This window comes from Enoplosus armatus, chromosome 8 (assembly GCF_043641665.1).
Source record: "Enoplosus armatus isolate fEnoArm2 chromosome 8, fEnoArm2.hap1, whole genome shotgun sequence".
In the NCBI taxonomy this organism is placed as follows: Eukaryota; Metazoa; Chordata; class Actinopteri; order Centrarchiformes; family Enoplosidae; genus Enoplosus; species Enoplosus armatus.
In genome coordinates this window covers 13,336,671-13,356,285 of record NC_092187.1, presented here as the reverse complement: position 1 = coordinate 13,356,285, position 19,615 = coordinate 13,336,671, and the positions used below count along the sequence as shown (strand labels likewise).

The 19,615-nt window shown below is 40.5% G+C and overlaps 2 protein-coding genes across 2 annotated transcripts; both read right to left on the bottom strand.

The window, feature by feature from the left end:
• Positions 1 to 473: 473 nt before the first annotated feature.
• hoxc12a (homeobox C12a) lies at positions 474 to 2,474 on the bottom strand. The gene is made up of 2 exons (XM_070910685.1): positions 1,886 to 2,474; positions 474 to 712 (listed from the first exon to the last, which is right to left on the bottom strand). Exons 1-2 carry the CDS (start codon positions 2,472 to 2,474, stop codon positions 474 to 476), a joined length of 828 nt encoding a protein of 275 aa, XP_070766786.1.
• A 7,954-nt stretch (positions 2,475 to 10,428) lies between these two features.
• Positions 10,429 to 13,648, bottom strand: hoxc13a (homeobox C13a). Its single transcript, XM_070910345.1, has 2 exons — positions 12,985 to 13,648; positions 10,429 to 10,685 (listed from the first exon to the last, which is right to left on the bottom strand). Exons 1-2 carry the CDS (start codon positions 13,646 to 13,648, stop codon positions 10,429 to 10,431), a joined length of 921 nt encoding a protein of 306 aa, XP_070766446.1.
• Positions 13,649 to 19,615: the final 5,967 nt, after the last annotated feature.

The following is a 19,615-nucleotide window of genomic DNA, read 5'->3' as shown; positions in this document are numbered from 1 at the left end:
ACTGTTATTTTTAGGCCTATTTTTGAGATTTTACCAAGTAGCCCCGCTCCCTCCTCATTTCCTCTGACTAAAAATGGAGCAAAAGGGATGCTGTCATTATGTGTCATCCCAAACGGAGCTATTGCCTTGACGACATATTTTGCGTGGCTTACATAGGGCGTAGACTGATCTCCTGACAAATCAGGAAAACCAAGAGATGCATCCTACACAGAAAACACATTCTCACAGCTTGTGCGATTATACCAAACATGAAGTATTATTGACATGTAGCATATAGCTTTGAATGCCAGATTTTGGCTTGTTTTGGGGCTCGTGTAGCCCGCACCTTTGAGGGAAAAAATGATCAGAAAAGGTTGTAATAATTGCCTGCAATGTAAAAGATGGATAAATGAGTGCATGCATCGAAAGAAGACCTAAGGGAGCGTAGAAGGCTTGGATTTTTACTGCCTATCGATTCACCTTCTGCCGCATCTCTAAAAGTAGGCCAAAGCTTGCTCCCTCAGCATGAGTCTCTTCTTCTTCATCCTGCGGTTCTGGAACCAGATCTTGACTTGTTGGTCGCTGAGGTTCAGACGGTCGGAGAGCTCCCTCCGCCGCTGCCTGGTAATGAACTCATTCATCATGAATTCACCTTCTAGCTCAGCCAGCTGAAGTTTGGAATACGGTTTACGCTTCTTTCGGGTCCGAGTGTGCATCGGGTACCACGGGGCACCTGGAGGAGAGGGGGGAGGAGGAGGAGGAGGAGGGGGCATACGACGGGTTAGTCACCACAGTTGCAAAATCACGGTCACCTCCAAGGTTATGGGGAGCCAACAGGGGCGTCAGTTGTCCAAGAGAAGCTTGGATAATTGCCTTACTGAAGGCTAAGTGAATTTAATATTCATTTAAGTATTATGCTGGAGGGCCATCAGGAAATCCTATCTAGAAGTCATATTACATTATAATGACAAAGCACTCAATTTTCCAAAAGAGACGTCTCCGGCCGTGGAAAAGTAAGCAGTATTTCCGTCTTAGAGATGATTTCTGTGTTTTGCAAAACATCCTAGATGTAGGGATTCTGCTTCATATTGGGATTCAGAGAACTGACGCCCCAGGAAGCTGTCACCCCCCCACCCCACCCCCCACCCCACACACAGCCAAACTGGATTTGTTTTGGTGTCTGCCTGGACTGCCTGCACATATCTGATCTCAAATCCAATTTCAGGACCACCAGAACGTGTCCAAGTTTGTGCAATTTTTGATCAGAGGTGTGCATTTTGTATTTTTTAACCCCCTCTATAGAGACCACCAGTATGCAGCGGTTTGTGTCACAGGAAGTTTTATTGTTGCAGTTAAAGTAGCATTAACGTGATAATTAAGCCGTGCTTGCAAATACCCCTACTTATTTGCGAGTTTCAGAGCATATTAAATGACTCTTGAGTACACAGCGACAGATATTAATTCTGTTTACGAGTCATTAAAAAGAAAACTCTCTCTATTCGATGCAGTCAACCAAAGCGCCTCACCTCTTTAAATCACTGCTCTAATTTGTCTGTACAAAGTGCAACAATACACAGAAATCAACCATTTAAGTGCCTGAATCACTGTTTCTCGTTTAATGACAGGACTGGTCATTTTTTCAAAAGCTGGTTGCCAATATGCTTTGGTGGGGTTATCTGTAACTGTAGCCTACACAACCACATGGCGCGTGAGGTATTTAAGGGCAACCCCTAGCGGCGTTTGCACACCACGCATGTACCCTGCAGGCTATCAGGGTGCAAGTTGTGCATCAAGATAACGAGCTCTAATGACGGTGTAATACCGCGAGTGTACGCTATGTGCAGCCTTCTTATAAATAATGTGAACGTTTACAATAATTGTGATTTAAAGGAAAAATAGCACCCACCTCCGCCTGCGGCTATGTTGCTTGCATGGCTTCCCGGTGACACCAGGGTCTGTGTGTCGCTGGATGGAGGCTTGCTGCCCTCGTTGAGCAGAGAGGAGCTGGAGTCGGATTCCATTGACTGACAGGATGGCGGGTCTTGCGTTAGCTGCTCGGTCCCGTAATCATATTTGGTAAAGGCGGCAGTGCTGCCAATTCCACTGTGCATCCCGTGGTCAGATGTTAATGATGATGTGTCTCTCGCCCTATCCTCTCGTTTGAGGCTGCTGCCACCTGAACAGGTCTCCCTGTTCCCGTTGCCGTTGTTATAATAACATTTACCCTCTTCTGGTCTGGAAATTTCACACGACCGATTGAAAGAAGGGTTAATAGACACGGGGCTGCTAAAGTAGGATTGAGAGTATCCATTGCACGGCTCCGAAGGATTCCACGGGAGGGAGCAAACATTGTCCCTTCTCGGGTAGGAGAGAGACGGTAGCCCCGCCAGTTGTCCCCCTGAGGCTCTAAAATTCGGAAAGTAAAATGTGTCTCCAGTGTGGATGTTTACCAAAGGTCCCACAAACCCTGGATTAAGGAGATTATGCTCGCCCATTTCCGCGGGCCCGACCAACAGCTTCTAGTTTATTGCAATCTGACATTTAACATAGTTAAACCTGGAGGGGCGCCTGATTGGTCATCCCCAAACCACGTGTCCAGGCTAACTTCTGCTACACATGGTACCACCCACTCGGTCCATCTCAGACAAAACAAAACATTAACTTCTGTATTACAGAGGTTTATATGCTTTTTAAAAATACTATAAACGTTTTATTAAAATTGTAGAATCTTGTTTTTCTTCACTTGAGTCCTGCTGAGTCCAAAAAAGGGAGCCCAGGCTGCTTCTCCTTTTACACTCATGGAACTGTCCATGGCCTCGTTTAATATCTTTATAAGCTGGCAAAAGTTTTTTAAATGCTATTTCTTATGAAAACTATTTTTCTTGAAGGAGAGGGTGCATATCACATCTTGTTTTCTAGCAAATTATGGTTGAATTCCATGTCATATAAAGCTGTGATGTCCCAATTTTACAAGCTTGTTTTAAGAAAAGACTGATGCTCATTGCCGCACTCTACTCATATTTACAGTAACGGGGTCAGCAGGTTGAAGCCACTGGCTCAGTAAAAGAGGACGATATTCTACAAGGTTACTTTAAGAGGGTATATTTCACATAATATTCTCTAGTACACCTCACATGAACAACTTTAACAGATACCTCCAATAAACGTTCGCAGCCAAACTCTGGTGGGATTGTTATACCTCTCACAATTCTTTTATATGAATTTTACAAGATATCAGAGGGCACTTAACTGATTCAACCAGCCGAGGGTCTCTCTACTTTATATCTCGCTAATTAGCTGATTTGTAGATGCAGCTCTGAAGACACTGAACAAATATGAGATGTGCCATGCTGTAGTCATGCCTCCGTTCTGACAAAGAAGGCCTCTTTTCTTTCTTTTTTACCAACAAAAAAACTTTTCAGAGACTCCACCACAGTGCACTTTCTCTGCAGAAAAAAACTTCGCCATGATGTGCACAGGATTCAGGCTTTCTGCCAACAGCTGGCGCAAGAATTTCTAATGTGGTCTTTTGGTCATCAAACATATTCTTATAACTGACCTATGTCTTTTGCATTCCTCTCCCGGGTCTAAAAAGTCATTCATTGAAAAATAAATCTAGGAAGACTTTTCCAGTTTATAGCATTCTATACTATGTTATAGTCCAGCAACCATTTTGCAAATCCCACCTTCCCTTTATATATTCATAATTCACCGTCACGCCACTCTCGACTACATGTAAGGAAGACAAAATCAATTTATGCAACTCAAAAGTCATAACTCAGCAGCTCATGTCTCAATTATGGAAGAAGAAAAAAAGTCTGACTATGTCAAATACAAATAGTTTGACTGATCAATGACACGGAAGTAGAATAAGAAAAAAGATCCTAAATATAACCAAGCACACACTTGACGTCGCCGTCAATCTACTCAAGTTCACGACGCAGAGTCACAGTGGGTTGAACTTGATATTGAACTCAAATACTCCATTTAAATGAATAAAAGTAGTAGAAACTGGAATCAATAAAATAGAATAAACATATAATAGTCTTTTAGGCGGTGGCAGCTTAAAGGGAAAGCTAACAGCCCAAGTCATAAAAATAATATGAATATATTCCAAGATGCGGCGGTGAATATTTCGCTGATTTAAAAAGCAACCTATCATCTTGCTTAACATGGCGCCCTGGAAATAAAATAACTGATCAGAGTCAAAATAATAAAAATAAACACTGGTTTCACGAATTAATAATTGATACTGTGAAGTTAAGGATCAACAAAAAGGTGCACGATTACAGCATCTTGCACATGCGTGCTGAATGGTTGCTGGTTGCGTGCTACAAATTCGCCAATGAAGTGTTATGTGAGAACATTAGCATTCATTTAAACATTGGTTTGGGAGCGATTTGCAAGTCAGCCGATATTTGATAGCTGTGTCCGTCACTTGTGACCATGTATCCTATCTAACCCAAAGGCACCGGGCCTGGCTCTAGCCTTAAATAGAAAGAAAAATATCAAATGTTTAAACTGGAGAAGCTCTTAGGGATCCGTTGCGGTTTCATTCTGTCTCTTGGACTCGTTGCCTCTCATATCACTGCACATTCTTGCATCTAGTTAGTAAGTCTCGCAATGCAGCACCACATCATTCCAATAAAAGATCTTGTGCCTCAGTCTTATGGGGAGCATTGGGGGTGTGTTGGTATCACTTCACGGCTTCTCTGTGTTATTATAACAGCAACCAAAAGCAAAACAGTGCAGTGTGATGTTTACAACAAAATGGCCCGGATGGTCATCCAGTTAGTGAGTAACGTGCAGGCTTAAGACGCCACTTTACCTCGGAGCAAGAGGCCATGTGTTGCGCCTCCTTGCCTCGTCTCTCCAAGCCTCCGATCCAGTACTCCCACAGATCCGGATTTCACATTCAAACAACTGCTCGTCTGTTCAGTGCATCTTTTAAGCGTAGCGATGATGTCATATCAGACCGCGAGCTGTGGGCCTTGTGCTCTCTTTTGGCAAAACGAAAATCAGCTATGAAAAAAAGAGGACTTGGTACACCGAGCATATAGCACTGTCAAGGTCACTGTCTAGTACACTGTCTGCTCGATATTGAAATTACCTTCCCGGAATCCACTGGTCCTGTCCAGACAGGGCAATAGCCTAAACAAAGGGCTTTTCTTCCCTTTTTCTCTCTTTGATTCTCTGCAGACAGGTTGCCACAGTTATAGCCTTGTGCAACCCTTTTAAAGCTTCCTTCAAGGAAAAACAAACCACCAAGGGAAGCCTAAAGAACCCACAACAGTGGTAACGTTTTAGTTCAAAGGTTTGCCAGATCTTTTTCATTTGTTTACAACAGACGACATTTAATGCGGCTTTGCAGCATCATCCCTTCTGACTAAGCTTTGGAAAAAAATATTTAATATATCACTTAAAGTTGTCTATCATTGATAGCCTATAAGGATATAATAATATTAAATGATTTAAATGTCAAAGCCTCCATAAAAAATATAACACACATTAAAAGACATTCATTCAAATCCCTTTGTAGATATATGCAAATTAAACATCGCAAACTTTAGTAAAGCCTTTGCGTCATCTTATACAACATTTGAAGTTCACGGTCACTTTGTGTAAAGTTATAATACTATAAGCTGCCAGTAGGTTTTTGCTATAATAAGGAAATATTAAATTCTATTTATTTACTTTATTATTAATTCTAGACTCTAGACTTAATTCCAGCTTCAGTGCTTTAGTGTGTGTGTGTGTGTGTGTGTGTGTGTGTGTGTGAGTGAGTGAGTGATATGTAATCAAGATCAAAATGTAAACTGCTCATCCATCAGGTCTGTATTCATAATTAATAAATTATGAATTTTCAAACCAAAGTTGGCTCACACGGGATTCAATTTGGAAACGCTTTAACACAATGTGACTTTTCAAACAACAGCGCTGTCAGATGTGTTGAATATGTTCTCACAGCCACAAATGCAAAGACATCAAAGAAAATGAAATAAACAAACACATTGAACGTCGAAGTCCTGGTTATCTTTGTTGTCTTATACTGCTCCAACAATGTGATTTCCAGATTATCGGATGTATTCCAACAATAGACATATCAAATCACAAATCAAATCAATAACAATGTCTTGATTGAATTAATGTAAAATATAATGTAAACAATCCCATAACAAAACCGCTGAAAAGATGAGGACTCGCCTGGCTTCAGCTGTAACTTCTGTATTAGCTTCACCATCAACTATCAGCAGGACTTCAACTTCAACAGTTTGGGAAATAAACTTCTGCATCTAAATGATAAATGTTGTCAACTCGATATTTCACCAATTCTGTCAAACGCATTGAAAGAAGTACAAACACGGAGCTAAATTAGTCATAACAATGAAAATAATCAACTGAAGTCATATATCCCTAAATTAGAGACAGTTGCAGCACTTCCTGATATTTTCCTCTGGTCACCACCAGAGGTTATCAGCCCCCTGTCTCATGTCTCTGGCTGACAGCGGCCTGCAGCTCTGACGCCGCCACACACAACCAAAAGCAATGCAACTTTCTCTAGATTTTACGTTTTCAAGGTAAACAAAAATCAGTGGCTGATCAGAGCACAACGCGTCCAAAAGCTTGTACTTTTGTTTATTTCGTTTTTTTTTTTATTTGAACAGAATCTGTCTGCTTTGTTGAGTTTATTCTGGCTCTTCCTTTGTTCGGCATAGTAAATGTTAATCCCGGCCGTGTAGACTATTTGATTACTATAGGTGACAACTTCAGCCAGTAAATAATTAACTTTCAGGAAACTATGTAAATTGCAGTTCTCTGATAACGGAGACTGTCTTCTGCATTTGTGTATAAAAACTATTTTAAATATGCATACATGGATATTTCTGTAGCCATTGTGAAACGTATTATTTAGAAATACATTTAAAATTAAAATTAGGCTGAACATTAATGTAAATTTCAAAGAAAAACTGGCCTTTTGAATTACACATATGTTTTAAAACAATAATTTGCATAGCCTGCCAAATATTATGTTGATTGAGATTAGCCATGTTATGTTGCGAATACCTCCTCAGACATTTATTTAACTTCTAGACAACTTTGACAAAAATATAATTTCTCGTATAGTGTTCTTACATTTCAGGATTTATACTTATATTCATATTTAAAGCAGGCTTATTTTTCTCTTAACGTCATCACCGCTGAGGCTTTTACTTTGAAGAAAAGAATTATTTGAAAAAATAAAAGTACAAAATCACTGCATATTATCCATCATATTTCTGTAAGTTAGTTTTGTCTGTTCAACGTACAGCGTTTGTTGTGAGGTACAAAGTCATAAAACAAAAGTCCACGCAGGCCTACTGCCACAGTAGGAAGAAAACGGCCATACCTTTAATCGTTATATTGTGGGCGACGTCGTATTATCATTTCCTCTCGCTGTGTAGACAGTGTGGCTGCTTGCTGCGGATTACTGGTGTTGGTGTGAGACGTCAAAAGTCCTACCTGTCCTCCGTGGTCAATAACACACACACACACACTCACCTCATGACGAGTGCATTAAACCATTGGTGGTTCAAGAGGCATGGGCCAGAACAACAACTTTTAGAGGACTTCTGTAAAACAGAAAAGAAGAGAGCCCAAATGTTAATGCAAAGCTTTGAGAGATGGTCAGAAATGCAGGTCAGAGGATATCGCTACACTTCCCCTTTTTTATGTATTTATGGCATGCCATTAAGCCCGGCTGTCTAGACAGGGAAATAACACCTTGTTTGCCTACAAACAAACCGCCAGCATTGGTGTCCAGCCCCCTATTTATTATTCACAATCTGCTGTGATGTCAAGGTCAAAGTGACTGCATAGTCATGGTCAAGGGTAGATCAGGAGACCCAGAACTTTCCACAAGGATTGAAAATCCAGGAACCAGGCAAACAAAAACTTGAAGTCTGACGGCTTGGATTCTAATCAACAACCTGAAAAGATCCCAAGAGTTGGAAAAAGTGACCAGAGACTAGCCAACGAGTCGCCTATAGAGAATTTGAAACACAAAAGAAAAGTCGCACACTCACTATATTGTGGGTAATATATTTTCGGCAACAGCTACAACATTAGACTTATTAGACTAATATTTAGACCTCAGACGTGAATTATTGACTAAAGAAAAGGTATTTATTTCATTTACGTCAAACATGAAGACCAATCTGCATTAATATGTATCCAGATTTTAAAACTGACATTACGAATTTGAGCAAAACAAGTCTTAAACATCTTAAAGTAAAGCACCTTCAACTTTGCTTATTCTCAGGAGATTCATGTGAAATGTAATTTTTCCACATATTATCCTCTTTCATAACTGTAACTGAAGTAGCCTAACGTGCCTATGAGACATGAAGGCCGCATGTACAAAAAAAAAACTTGCATGTGGTATACAAAATATGGAAACAGTAAATATAGAATTTGTTAACAAAACTATGGACTCGAACTGCAGTGCAGCTTTGTACTGATTCTCGCGCTCAGTGTGTGTGAGAGCGCATGTGTATTATTAGTATTAATGTGTTTAGACGAAGACAATCTTCATACTTCATATTAGGTGACATGATTCATTGCAAAACTCACCTGTGCTTTCTAAATATTGAAACAGTGTTACAGCAGGGTCTAACTAAAATCCAAATACGCACGGGGCTATTGTGTGCTGTAAAAGCACTTTTACGCAAGCAAATGCTTTGCCTTTGCTTTGCTTTGCTTTTTAATTAACGCATGTATTCTTAATAGCTTACAGAAAGCTTAATCAGCTAAATATAGTCTGGAAGCTGGCGGGGAAGGAAAAGTGCTCGTTGAACTCTTAGAGTGCGGGTTATAATGTTCCTATTATTAGACCAACAATAACTAATCTGTACCTGTGGAATATGAAAAGGAGAGGCTATAATACTCTGTGGTAACCCAGTAAATGTGTCTGTGAGAGTTGAGGCATAAATCGCCTGATTTGCCTTTCGGCCTGTTTGCTATGATTCTGCCAATTGAACGTCTGCCAAGTAACTAACAGGTAAAACATCTTTGAGATTAGGGAGTTGGACGGCAGGGCGGGATGGATTTTGGACATAGTGAGTTTCTCTCAACGGCCAGACTTTGTTTCTCTAAACGGATCCATTTGAAAGTTCAGATTCTGTAAGTATTCATATAATATTTCTATCTGGAAGAGAAATTAGTCCAATAATCATGATTCATTTGGTATTTTTCTTAGTTTGCAAGTGTGAGAAAACGAGCGCTGCTGCTCCCTAACCATGCGTAATCAGAGACTCCAGGACGCCCAATAAGTCTTAATCAGGCACTTTGCAACATCAAATCTTCACTCGCACACCCGCTGCTGATGTGAGAGACACAACCTGAAGCGGGGAGAGCTTTTGCTGCCTAATGACACCAGTGTAACTTGAAACGAAAGAAAATGCTGCAAGTAGGGTGGTTGATTGACTTGAATATTTAAGCATTTTCATAATCATCATTTATTTATGAAACACGTTTACCAGTACGTAATTCAACACCACAATACAGTTGACATACTGCACGAAAGTAGAAATTACAGGCTTCGTACAAGGCGTGAGATCAGCTGCAATGCTACACTAACAAAGACAGAAAGAAAATAAAAAATAAACGATTGTGCATTTATGTGTAATACTCACTGACTTTAATGGTTTACAATCATTCCAGTTGCATGACAGAATCCTTCACTGACAAAGGAAAACATACAGGTCTTGGGATATTCCAGTTTACAGTTCCGCCATACTAGATAACATGAATTAAATAATAAAGGCATTGCACTATACAGATTAACAACATAGCAGCCTTTGTTTACCCCCGGCTTAAGAGAACATCCCACACAGAGGAACATAGCTTTTGAAATTCAGAAGGAATATTAAAAAAAAAAAAAAAAAATCTTTCTCTCGAAAGTCCTCTCTGTGAGCTTTTTGTCGACGATGTTTAAGTCTCAAGTTCAACGTGCCATTATGCCACAACACGTGTCCATGTGGCGATAATCTTTCTAAAATGACATCAAGCGAACCATCTCCTCTGTTTTGATCTGCCCGTTGCAGGTCTTAGAAATGTCATCAGCTCCTTTTCAGATTTGGCTTGAAAAAAGAAGAAAAAAGGAAAAAACACGCAATACTTGTCTTTGAAATACAGATATCGTTTTAAATATTATATATTTATATATGTACATTCATATAAAACAAATGTGAAATGAATTTTCAATATTTTCACAGTTTTTAGAGCATTATCTCTAACTTGAAAACAGGGGCGTGGTGGCATGGTCGATGGAGATGATGAAACTTAAATAAAAAAAAAAACACACACTCAGCCAAAATGTTCTTCAGCCACGATTTTCGATGCAAGAGGTAAATATGTGGCGTGATGTTTTGGAAGGTATGAGTTGCAGTTTCAAGGGGGTCGCTGGTCTTATCAAGTGGTGTGCATGTGATTGGTCTTGGATTTACTGACAAATTTCTTCTCCTTGACTCGCCGGTTTTGGAACCAGATGGTGACTTGACGCTCTGAGAGATTGGTGGAAGCCGAGATGCGCCTTCTCTTGTCTTTGGTGATGAACTTGCTGGCTGCGTACTCTTTCTCCAGCTCCTTCAGCTGCATCTTGGTGTAAGGGACACGCTTTTTGCGCCCACGACGATAGCTGCTGACCTCAGGCTGCAATGGCACAACATCTGTATGAAAAGGAGAGAAACGCCAGGAAAGTATTAGACTATGCGCAAAAGCACCGCAATATTTCAGTGCACAAAATCTGCAGAACTGCAGTTGACAGGAGTGGTCTATTTCTAAAGCAAAGTGGGCAATGTTTAAATTTAATTACTGACTTTACCTGACAGAAAATAAGAAAGTAGTGACAAAAAAAACTAAAGATTTTCAAGGGCGAACCCCCGTGCTGTCTCTGCGAAAGTGTGTGTGTGTGTGTGTGTGTGTGTGTGTGTGTGTGTGTGTGTGTGTGTAGGGATGGGGGTGGAGGGCCACACAACAGAAGTGCTGTTGCAGTCAGTATCTCAGGTGTACTGCACCTGACATATAGGAATTATAAACCGTCTAAGAGAGGTCACTAAAGTAAAATATACTGTGCTGTGTTTGTGTTGAAGCACAGTGATGGGCCATCCTGTTTCTGTAAATGAACAATCACTATTCAGTTACAGCCACTACAATTGTGCATTGTTTGCAATGACAAGTGGCCAATGTTTTTCCTTAGGCTGCATGTCAACACTTAATCTACTGGTTGACTATCTACTTTAATGATATCTCAGGTCAATCTCTCGTAGCTGATTAAACTGCGGGTTGGGGCTGTGAGTATAAACTACAACGAGTGTCAGTGTTGGTGCAAAACGCCGGTCAGTGCCTTGTTAGAAAAAATAAAATCGCTACGCTGGCAACTCAAGTGATAACTGAAAACTTTAAGTTTCGAGTAATCATAAAGTTAATCATTTAAAGTTGTAATATAGTAAAAGTTCACAATTTCCCTAAACTTTAGACAAGCACCAAAACCTTTTGGCAGTGTGTACGTTATTTGTTCAGGTAAGCAAAGTTCTGGGATTACACCCCTTCGCCAAGGCTGAAGTTGAGTGCAAGGCAGCCAATGAGAAACATGACAGGACAAGTATGGCAATACCTCGAGAAATAGTGGCAAGCTGTGAGACATGAAGCTTTTTACCCCCCCCCCATGTCATTTATACAGTCAGGAGTCTCGGATATTTCTCAACAGTTCATGTACGATTATGGTAGATCTTAATTTAGGCCAATGGATATTCAAACCTCTTCTTCATGATATCCTTAATTATTGTTATTATACATGAAATATTATAAGTAAATTGAGGATGGCTGAGTGGAGTTCACCGTTTTTGTGTTTTTTTTTATTTTAAATGTAAAGTTCTGTGTGTCTGTGTGAGAGTGCGTCACTTTGTGTGTTTATGTATACAGCGCGCGCTTGTGTTTTTGTGCATGTGCGCGCGCGCGCATTTGACGGCGTGCCCGTGCTTGCGTGGCTTACTCTTGTGTATTTGAAATATAAAAAGGGGGGAGCAAATGTCGCGTGGGAAGTTCAGTCGAGGTCTGAGAACATCCCTATCTGAGATTAAAATACCTGCAGATTTTCACAAAGATAATAAACCCTTGCGGTAAAAGAAGCAGTGCAGTAAACACTCTGTAAACTGCATACTGTTCGGGCCCCCAGTGTTGCTTTATCAGATATCATGCATGTTGTATGACAGTGAGAAAAGCCAAAGGGAAGCCCAAATTACAATATGAACTGATTAGTGGTTGATAACTATTTGAGTAACATGGTGCTGAGGTCTGCAATGCAAATGTTAGGCAAATGCATCCTGATATATGTGCAAAAGACTGAGGACACAGGGCGCTGAGATTTATTGGCACAATCCAAACAGTAGGCTAGCTTAGTCACTATATTGTCAAACAAGGGGCAAAGGTATGCACTGGTGTTCCTTTCTATGCTACGTGACTGAAACTGAGCTATAATCATCATATGACTTGAAGAGAAAAAAATGCAAACTGCCGAAAGCAAATGTTCCGTCTCTGCATTTATATTCACCATTAAAAGGCCATGCAACTGAGGAGCTCCTTGAACTCACAATTCTGATGGTCATTTTTACGCACACTTGTAACAAAATGCATGATGATTTGTTTCATGTCAAAGTGAAGAATATCACTGCCTGGACTCCATAAAAGGATATATGATAACTGACATGGGGCTTGACAGTTGCATGTTTATTCAGCATATTCAGAGACTTCTTTGTGAGTTGATATTGGCACCATAACATAATAAAATCCATAGACTATAAGCAATAACATCTCAGTAGAGTAAAAATATCTGACTGCATTTAAATAGCTTTCTTAATGTGATGACACAGGTATTAACAGCCTACAAGCCGCTGGACTAACATATGAATTCCAGCCTGCTGGAGACAACTTTTTAATAAATAATAAACAAACAGAATATTTGCATACCTGGAAACGGTGATTTCCAAAGATGAGTGGACTGCGTTTGCTCTTTGGAGCAGTACACCTGCCCATCCCAGCCATTGGAGAGAGCCCAGTGCTGGTAGCCCTCCATGGGGATCAAGGCGTCGTGCCGTGGTTCAGGATGGGCACTGATACTGGGCACCACCGACACGTCGAGATATCCAGGAACAGCCTGATATGAGCTGGCGAAACTCGGGTAGAAGGCAAACTCTTTCGCCCTGGTAGACAGTTCTTCCGTGGGCAGCGCTGTGCTGGGCTCGGCATATTTCTCTGCGGGATGGTACGAGCAAGGCTTCTGCTGCAAGTTCACGTTGTGCGAATGAGATAATCTACAGCCGTAATATGGGTTTCCAAAGGGATAACCGTAGCTCAAAGATGCACTGGATGATGTTTGAGGAGCGGGACACTGTCGGCCGGTGTCTGGAGAGGAAATATCCGAGTAGACGGAGCCCTGGTGGGTCGCTATGGTGCCAGAATGTCGTCCCAGCGCGGGGTGCGACATCAGGTCCCTGCAGTGGGTCGCAGGGCAATTACCGCTCAGTCCCTCCATTGTTTGGCTTTTATTCTGGTTGTTTTCATTCGGGCTTTTTTCATAAACGTACATCAAGGTGTCCGCCCAGCGTGGATGCAGAACCAGCGAAGTCGTCATATCAGGGGCTGCCGATGCTTTTTAAAAGTCGACTACTCCAAGACGGACACCTCATTTCCAACTACATTTTACACTGCGCGCATGCGCACACGAGGCCCTCGTGTGTCCACTTCATTAAGAATCTGGCACGTGATACGCTAACAAGTCCTACGAGATTGGGCTTGAGAGTTGGGGCAGAGCAGCCCTTTAAAGACCCACTGCCTCACATGTCACAGTTTTTTCCTGCAGAATATCGAGTCATATCATTGGCTTAAATCACCTAGACCCACACCCTTAAAGGGGAGTTTGGATACTTTCAAGATTGGGGCAATAGAAGACAACCTGTGAAATTTGGCCGACTACCCGGACTGCCAGAGAATATAATACCCTATGATACATGTCACAGTTGGTACATGGAAAATAAAATATGTATGTTTATAACAAAATCTCTGAATCTAGTCCTTCAACCTTCTTTCTGACGCATTGGTGCGCAAACTCTGCGTTTCACTTGGTTTACGTGGTGGAAGCGATATATTCCGGCTGAGGCTTAGTTTGATGATTAAATGTAATAATAAACAGAAAATGATTTAATCTGGAATCCGTGCTCTGTGGTCAATTTAATGTCTATCAACAAAGTACGACGCATTACAAAATACAGAGCTGTCAATGTAAATATGATCTGTAAACCGTCCAATCTCATCAAGACTCCTTTTCTTGAAGGACGCATTTCCTTTAAACCCGTATATAACTTCTACTGTGTCACCTTTTAACATGCTGAGATGAGATTCTTTCACCAAACTAGCTGTGGAGTATTCCTGTTCCAGCGGGGCATAATAATTACGTTAACTAATGAAAGTGCCTTTTAGAGGTTGATATTGTGAAGCCTAAATATGTCAGATTCCAACTTTTTTTTGCATGAAGTGATTCATTTTTATTTAATCGGTAATGTCAAAAAGACAATTTAGTAGGCTATCTACAGGGTGTATGTGTGCGTTTGATCGTGTGATATGTGTGTGTGATATGCAGAACTAGGAGTTTTACAAATGAGTTGAATGTGTTGAATGAGTGTCGCTCTGCAGTAAGAACCTCAGGACGAGGTGAAAGCTATTCCAGGTAAGATGCCGTCATTGCAAATTACGTTTTAGGACATAGTGTATCTTTAATTTGATCATATAACAACAGTAATCACCGACAATGAATGATAGCCTCCTTTTAGATTGTGTACAACTCGTTCAATATGTTCTTGGCAAAGATAGGCTATGTCCCGCCGTAATATTCTCGGCCCAAAAGCTTTTTTCAGCGATAACGTGACCATTAAAATGATCCCTCAACGAATTCATGTGATGTTTCAGTTTCACCACACTATTCACTCATACATACTAGTAGAAGCTGACGCTTCCGGGCGAAAATAAGAACAAGGGGCCGCTTTCAACTGGACTGTGTGGAAGCTACAGACCTTATTTAATTAGACACCATGGTAGAAATGCGGACCTATTTCCCTCAGGAACCCTGCAGCCACTATTTTACACGCGTCCTCTTTCAGATCTGTGGACTGGACACTGACTGAAGCTCTTTTCAAAATCCAAAAACCTTTTAGTTCATCCCGTTACCAGGCCCTATAATAACAACAGTTGCGGAAATCCTCTATTCCTCTCCCCTGCAGCACTTTCTTTAAAAAATACTTCTGGATTACTATTTAAAACCCAACTGTATTTTTGAGTTTGAGATATTACCGATGGGATAGGCCCACAAAGTATCCATAAAATAGGCTAGTGATGCCTTTCCTATGAGTCACTCATAAAGCAGGCTACAAGCTGCCCTACGAAGGGTGCCTAGTTTATCAACATTTTTGCACTGCTGAGTTGCCTTGGGAATAATCAGGCCACCGTTGTGTTTGTATACTAAGGAAGCTAGACCCCTGTCCTTCCTCGGACAGAGACTAAAGTTCTTTTGTCTCAAGGAAATTACAACTACGAAGGGCTCATCCAAACGGCAGCTGCACGGAAGTCCAAGGTCAAGGTAAAAAAACGCAGACAAACAGGGTCGTAATCAGAGTCTAGACAGACAAGAATGAACTTCACACTAGAGTATGCATGCAAACTAGCTGTTATTTAGAGACCCTTACTCTAAAATGTTTGCTGTGTGTGAAGAGGGACAGAAGTCCAAAGAATCCCTTGTGTCTCTATTTAAAGGATCAGGAATTTGACAGCTTTTGCGCTGCAGGAAACCAGCTCCTTCCAAACATATTTTCCATGAAAGCTCAGACTTAAGGAAAGGACGCCTTTTTTGCTATTTAAAATGATAGTATGTTATTAGTTTGGTGCATTTTGTTTTCACTCAGCCTAACTTCTACATTCTCTCTAACTGTGTGCAGGGAATGGTAATAGTTTCACCCTGAGGGATACACGGATGATATAGCGTTGGTCAAATGGGCGGCAAAGTCTCAGATAATAGTAGATGTTGTTAAATTTAGAAAAAAATGACTGATTTGATTAAGTTACACTTTATGTTGCAGCAACCATAAATCCCACGTTAAGCTCGTCTGTGGTTTTCTCTTAAACTGAGACTGAAAATATGGATTTGTTTTAATATTCTCATAACAAGTGTTTCAGAAAAAAGAAAAATAGCACAACAAAGTAAAATCTTATAAAAAGGGACAACTAGATAATTCATAAAAAAGTTATTCTTTTTCTTTTTTTTAACTGTTGCAAGAACTAATACAATTAGTTCAGTTATTGTGAGAGCATATAAATGATTAGCCTAATATTAATTATTCAAGCGTCTGGCGCATTTCCACTGCAGCCCTGAGACACCAGCAGCCCACACTTAAACCACATGCATGCCAGCGACTAGCCAGTATTTAACACACGCCATGCAAAAAAGAACTGACAATGAATACTACAATATATCAAACTTTAAATGTTAACTTTTTTTTATTATCTTCCATCAATAGTGGACAGGTTGCAGACACACAGGTGGATTCTTAAAAGATGACTGAGGTTTTTCAAGTTTACAATATTGATTTAAATGTAATGTTACCACCCAAACTACCTATCAATGTGATATTTTCAAATATATAATTTAGCCACCAATATACACTATTTAAGACCGCTAATTGATATGAAAGTTGATATTTTCTCACTCATAATCCACCTTAAACTTTTCCTTTATGCGGCGGAGATGCTATTGGATATTGCCCGTGTATGTAAAAGTTAAATTAGGTTACAAAGAGCAAACTGAAATGGAAGTAATTAACTGGGTTTAGATTTTTATTAAGTCGCCATACATTGTAATACAATTCCTACAACTCGGCCAGCAATATGTAGTCATGGGCGCAAAGAAAAACTGTAGATCAATAATAGTCGCATGGCTGTCAATATTATTTAACCAAATTCCAAAAGCCAAATTAAATTCCAATACTGCTAAAATGCTCAAGCTGCAACTATGTAGCGTCACTGAAACAACGAATTTGTCATCACAGACTAAAAGTTCTTTCATTAAAATAATATACAGCCTGCTGCTGTGTTAGTTTTAATGCATTCGAAGGGTTTTAAACTTCAAGGTGGTGGCTGGTTATTAGTGACGAGCTACTCTGCATATAGTTTGTGGTGGAACTTCACTGCAAAAACATGCCTTTTTACAAATAGTCCATTTTAAAAATATTTTTCTCAGAGCGTAAAACAATCTGCCAGGATGAATCAAATATCATACAACAATATAACATATGAATAGTTATTCTCTGCTGCGGTTTCACTTATTTCAGGAACTGTTAATGGAAACAACTATCAATATCTTGACAACCAGCCATGATGTGTCGCTGTAAATATCTTGACAACCAGTCATCATGTCCTTCCAGACAGGCCTCGTCAGACGGAGAGAGAGCCCGTCTGATGCGGAGGCTTGTGGGGGAGGGGAGAGCATCCATCCCCATACAAATGCTGCCTACCTGCGGCTTCCGCTCTCAGGAACTGACTGCATGTGCACATGACTGAGCCAATGGAGCTTATGTAAGCAGAATGTGCCCTTATATACTTGAGTATATGTGAAGCATATGCTATTTTGATCCTGCAGTACAAAGCTATAGTGTACTACTCTATAATCCCCGTTTTTTCTACATTTTATCCATCTCTTATTCAAATTATGACACAGCGACCAAACACTCCAATGGAAAAAAGTGGAATTATCACATTTGTCAGTTTTCTTTGCCTTGATTTAGAGAAAACCTATTGGCCACATTTTGCAGTGCCTTTTTCCCTCCATCTTAATAACTTTGTGACAGAGCTCTCCGTGTCTCTTTCATATATTTCTCAATAGGTTAAGTGCCGATAAAATCCCAATAAAAAGCAATATTATTACTTCTCAAACATTAGCTCACCGGTCTTGAGAGTGATGCGAATCCCTGGGCATAAAAAGTCTTTGAAGAGGCGATGTAGAGATCCAAGAAGGTGTTGACAGCTTGCAGGTAGAGTCTGCGCCATGCATGCTGAACTCAGGTAGCGTTTATATTTACGAGTTTGCAGCCAGCTTCAGACTTAGCTTTGAGATCAAACCATTTTTCTAATCAAAGTAAACCGAATGATAATTTCACTGAACAGTGGACTGTGTCGACCAAAATAACCAAACGGATGCGCACACCACAACAGTAAAGGCCGGTAGTCATGGTGTATTTTCAAAATGAGGATTTTAGTAAATGAACATGTCAAACTCAATGGAATAAACTTTGGACGCAGTAAGTGTCTGAACTAATTGAATGGGCAAAAAATCTGACTGTAGTGCATACATAAATCTCATAGTAAATCAAGACTGATGTTCATTTGGAAGTTGCGCGGGTGAGTCACGAGCTCCTGGACTGGCGCGTCACATGGATTCATTAAGACTTGTGTTAATGCAACATTTTCCTCTGCAAGACAGTGAATTGTCGCTTCCTGTAGTAATTTATATTGCTTTATGTTGCCAGTGTGTATGTCCATTGACGTGTGTGTCAGACAGAGAGTGTGTGTGTGTGTGTGTGTGTGTGTGTGTGTGTGTGTGTGTGTGTGTGTGTGTGTGTGAGTGAGTGAGAGAGAGCGTGAGAGACAAGAAGTGGGCTGTTGTTCAGCAGGCAGAGGGAGAGCAGTCCACTGTCATGAAAACATTCCTACAAAACTAAAACAGCATCTCTATCTGGGGTTTTCTCGTTCGGACTGGCTTTAACTTGCGATCAAAATTGTTCATAATCGTAAATGCCAAGACCTCTGGACTCCTATGCCAACAGTCAGGGCACAGAAAGGCACGTGATTTTGTCAAGAAAATGCTAAACCACGGTCTCAAATATAAAACTCGGGCAGTGCAGTGTTGGTGCGTGATAAACAGACTGAAATGGCTAAACAATAAGTTGCGAAGGACATTTAAACACAAACGTTAACATGCGTACATAGACATTTTGTTTATGTCACCTCGCACTAAGATTCACAAATTCCTAGTTATCGCATTTCTCATAGGACCTTGCTGCATGAGCTCATTTCAAAATTCAGGTCCGACACTCGCATGCAACATTTGTGACTTCTATCGGACATAAACTACAGAGCAGCAGCAGTCAAGTCTTCAAAATAGCCTAGATCCATTACTACACTGTAAGCTGGTGTCATTGGTAGGAACCCATGTTTGCCAAGCAAACCGAAATTAGCTTAAGTATTCGTGAAACGACATATAGTGAATAGACACAAAAGTGTCGAGTTTAGGCCATGCAGAGGTGTTGGGGGGGCGACCCCCTTTAGACTCAATTTACCCACCAACACCTTCTTATAGATGTGAAGCACAGCACATCATGTCGGTGGATGGTTTCTTTGTGACAATCACCACGAGGTAAATCCATCTTTTTATTTACCACTGATAATAGAGAGTATATAGTGACTGTATGTTATTATAGGCTGTGGAAAAGCCATGCATGAAAGAGACTGCCTACACTACAGTTTAGGGCTAATTTACCTCGGATTTGACTCGTTTAAC

Coding starts and splice junctions, on each gene's coding strand:
- hoxc12a (XM_070910685.1), bottom strand. CDS start 2,474: ATGGGCGAGCATAATCTCCTTAATCCAGGGTTTGTGGGACCTTTGGTA. Junction 713..1,885: donor CAACATAGCCGCAGGCGGAG/GTGGGTGCTATT, acceptor CCTCTCCTCCAG/GTGCCCCGTGGTACCCGATG.
- hoxc13a (XM_070910345.1), bottom strand. CDS start 13,648: ATGACGACTTCGCTGGTTCTGCATCCACGCTGGGCGGACACCTTGATG. Junction 10,686..12,984: donor TTGGAAATCACCGTTTCCAG/GTATGCAAATAT, acceptor CTTTTCATACAG/ATGTTGTGCCATTGCAGCCT.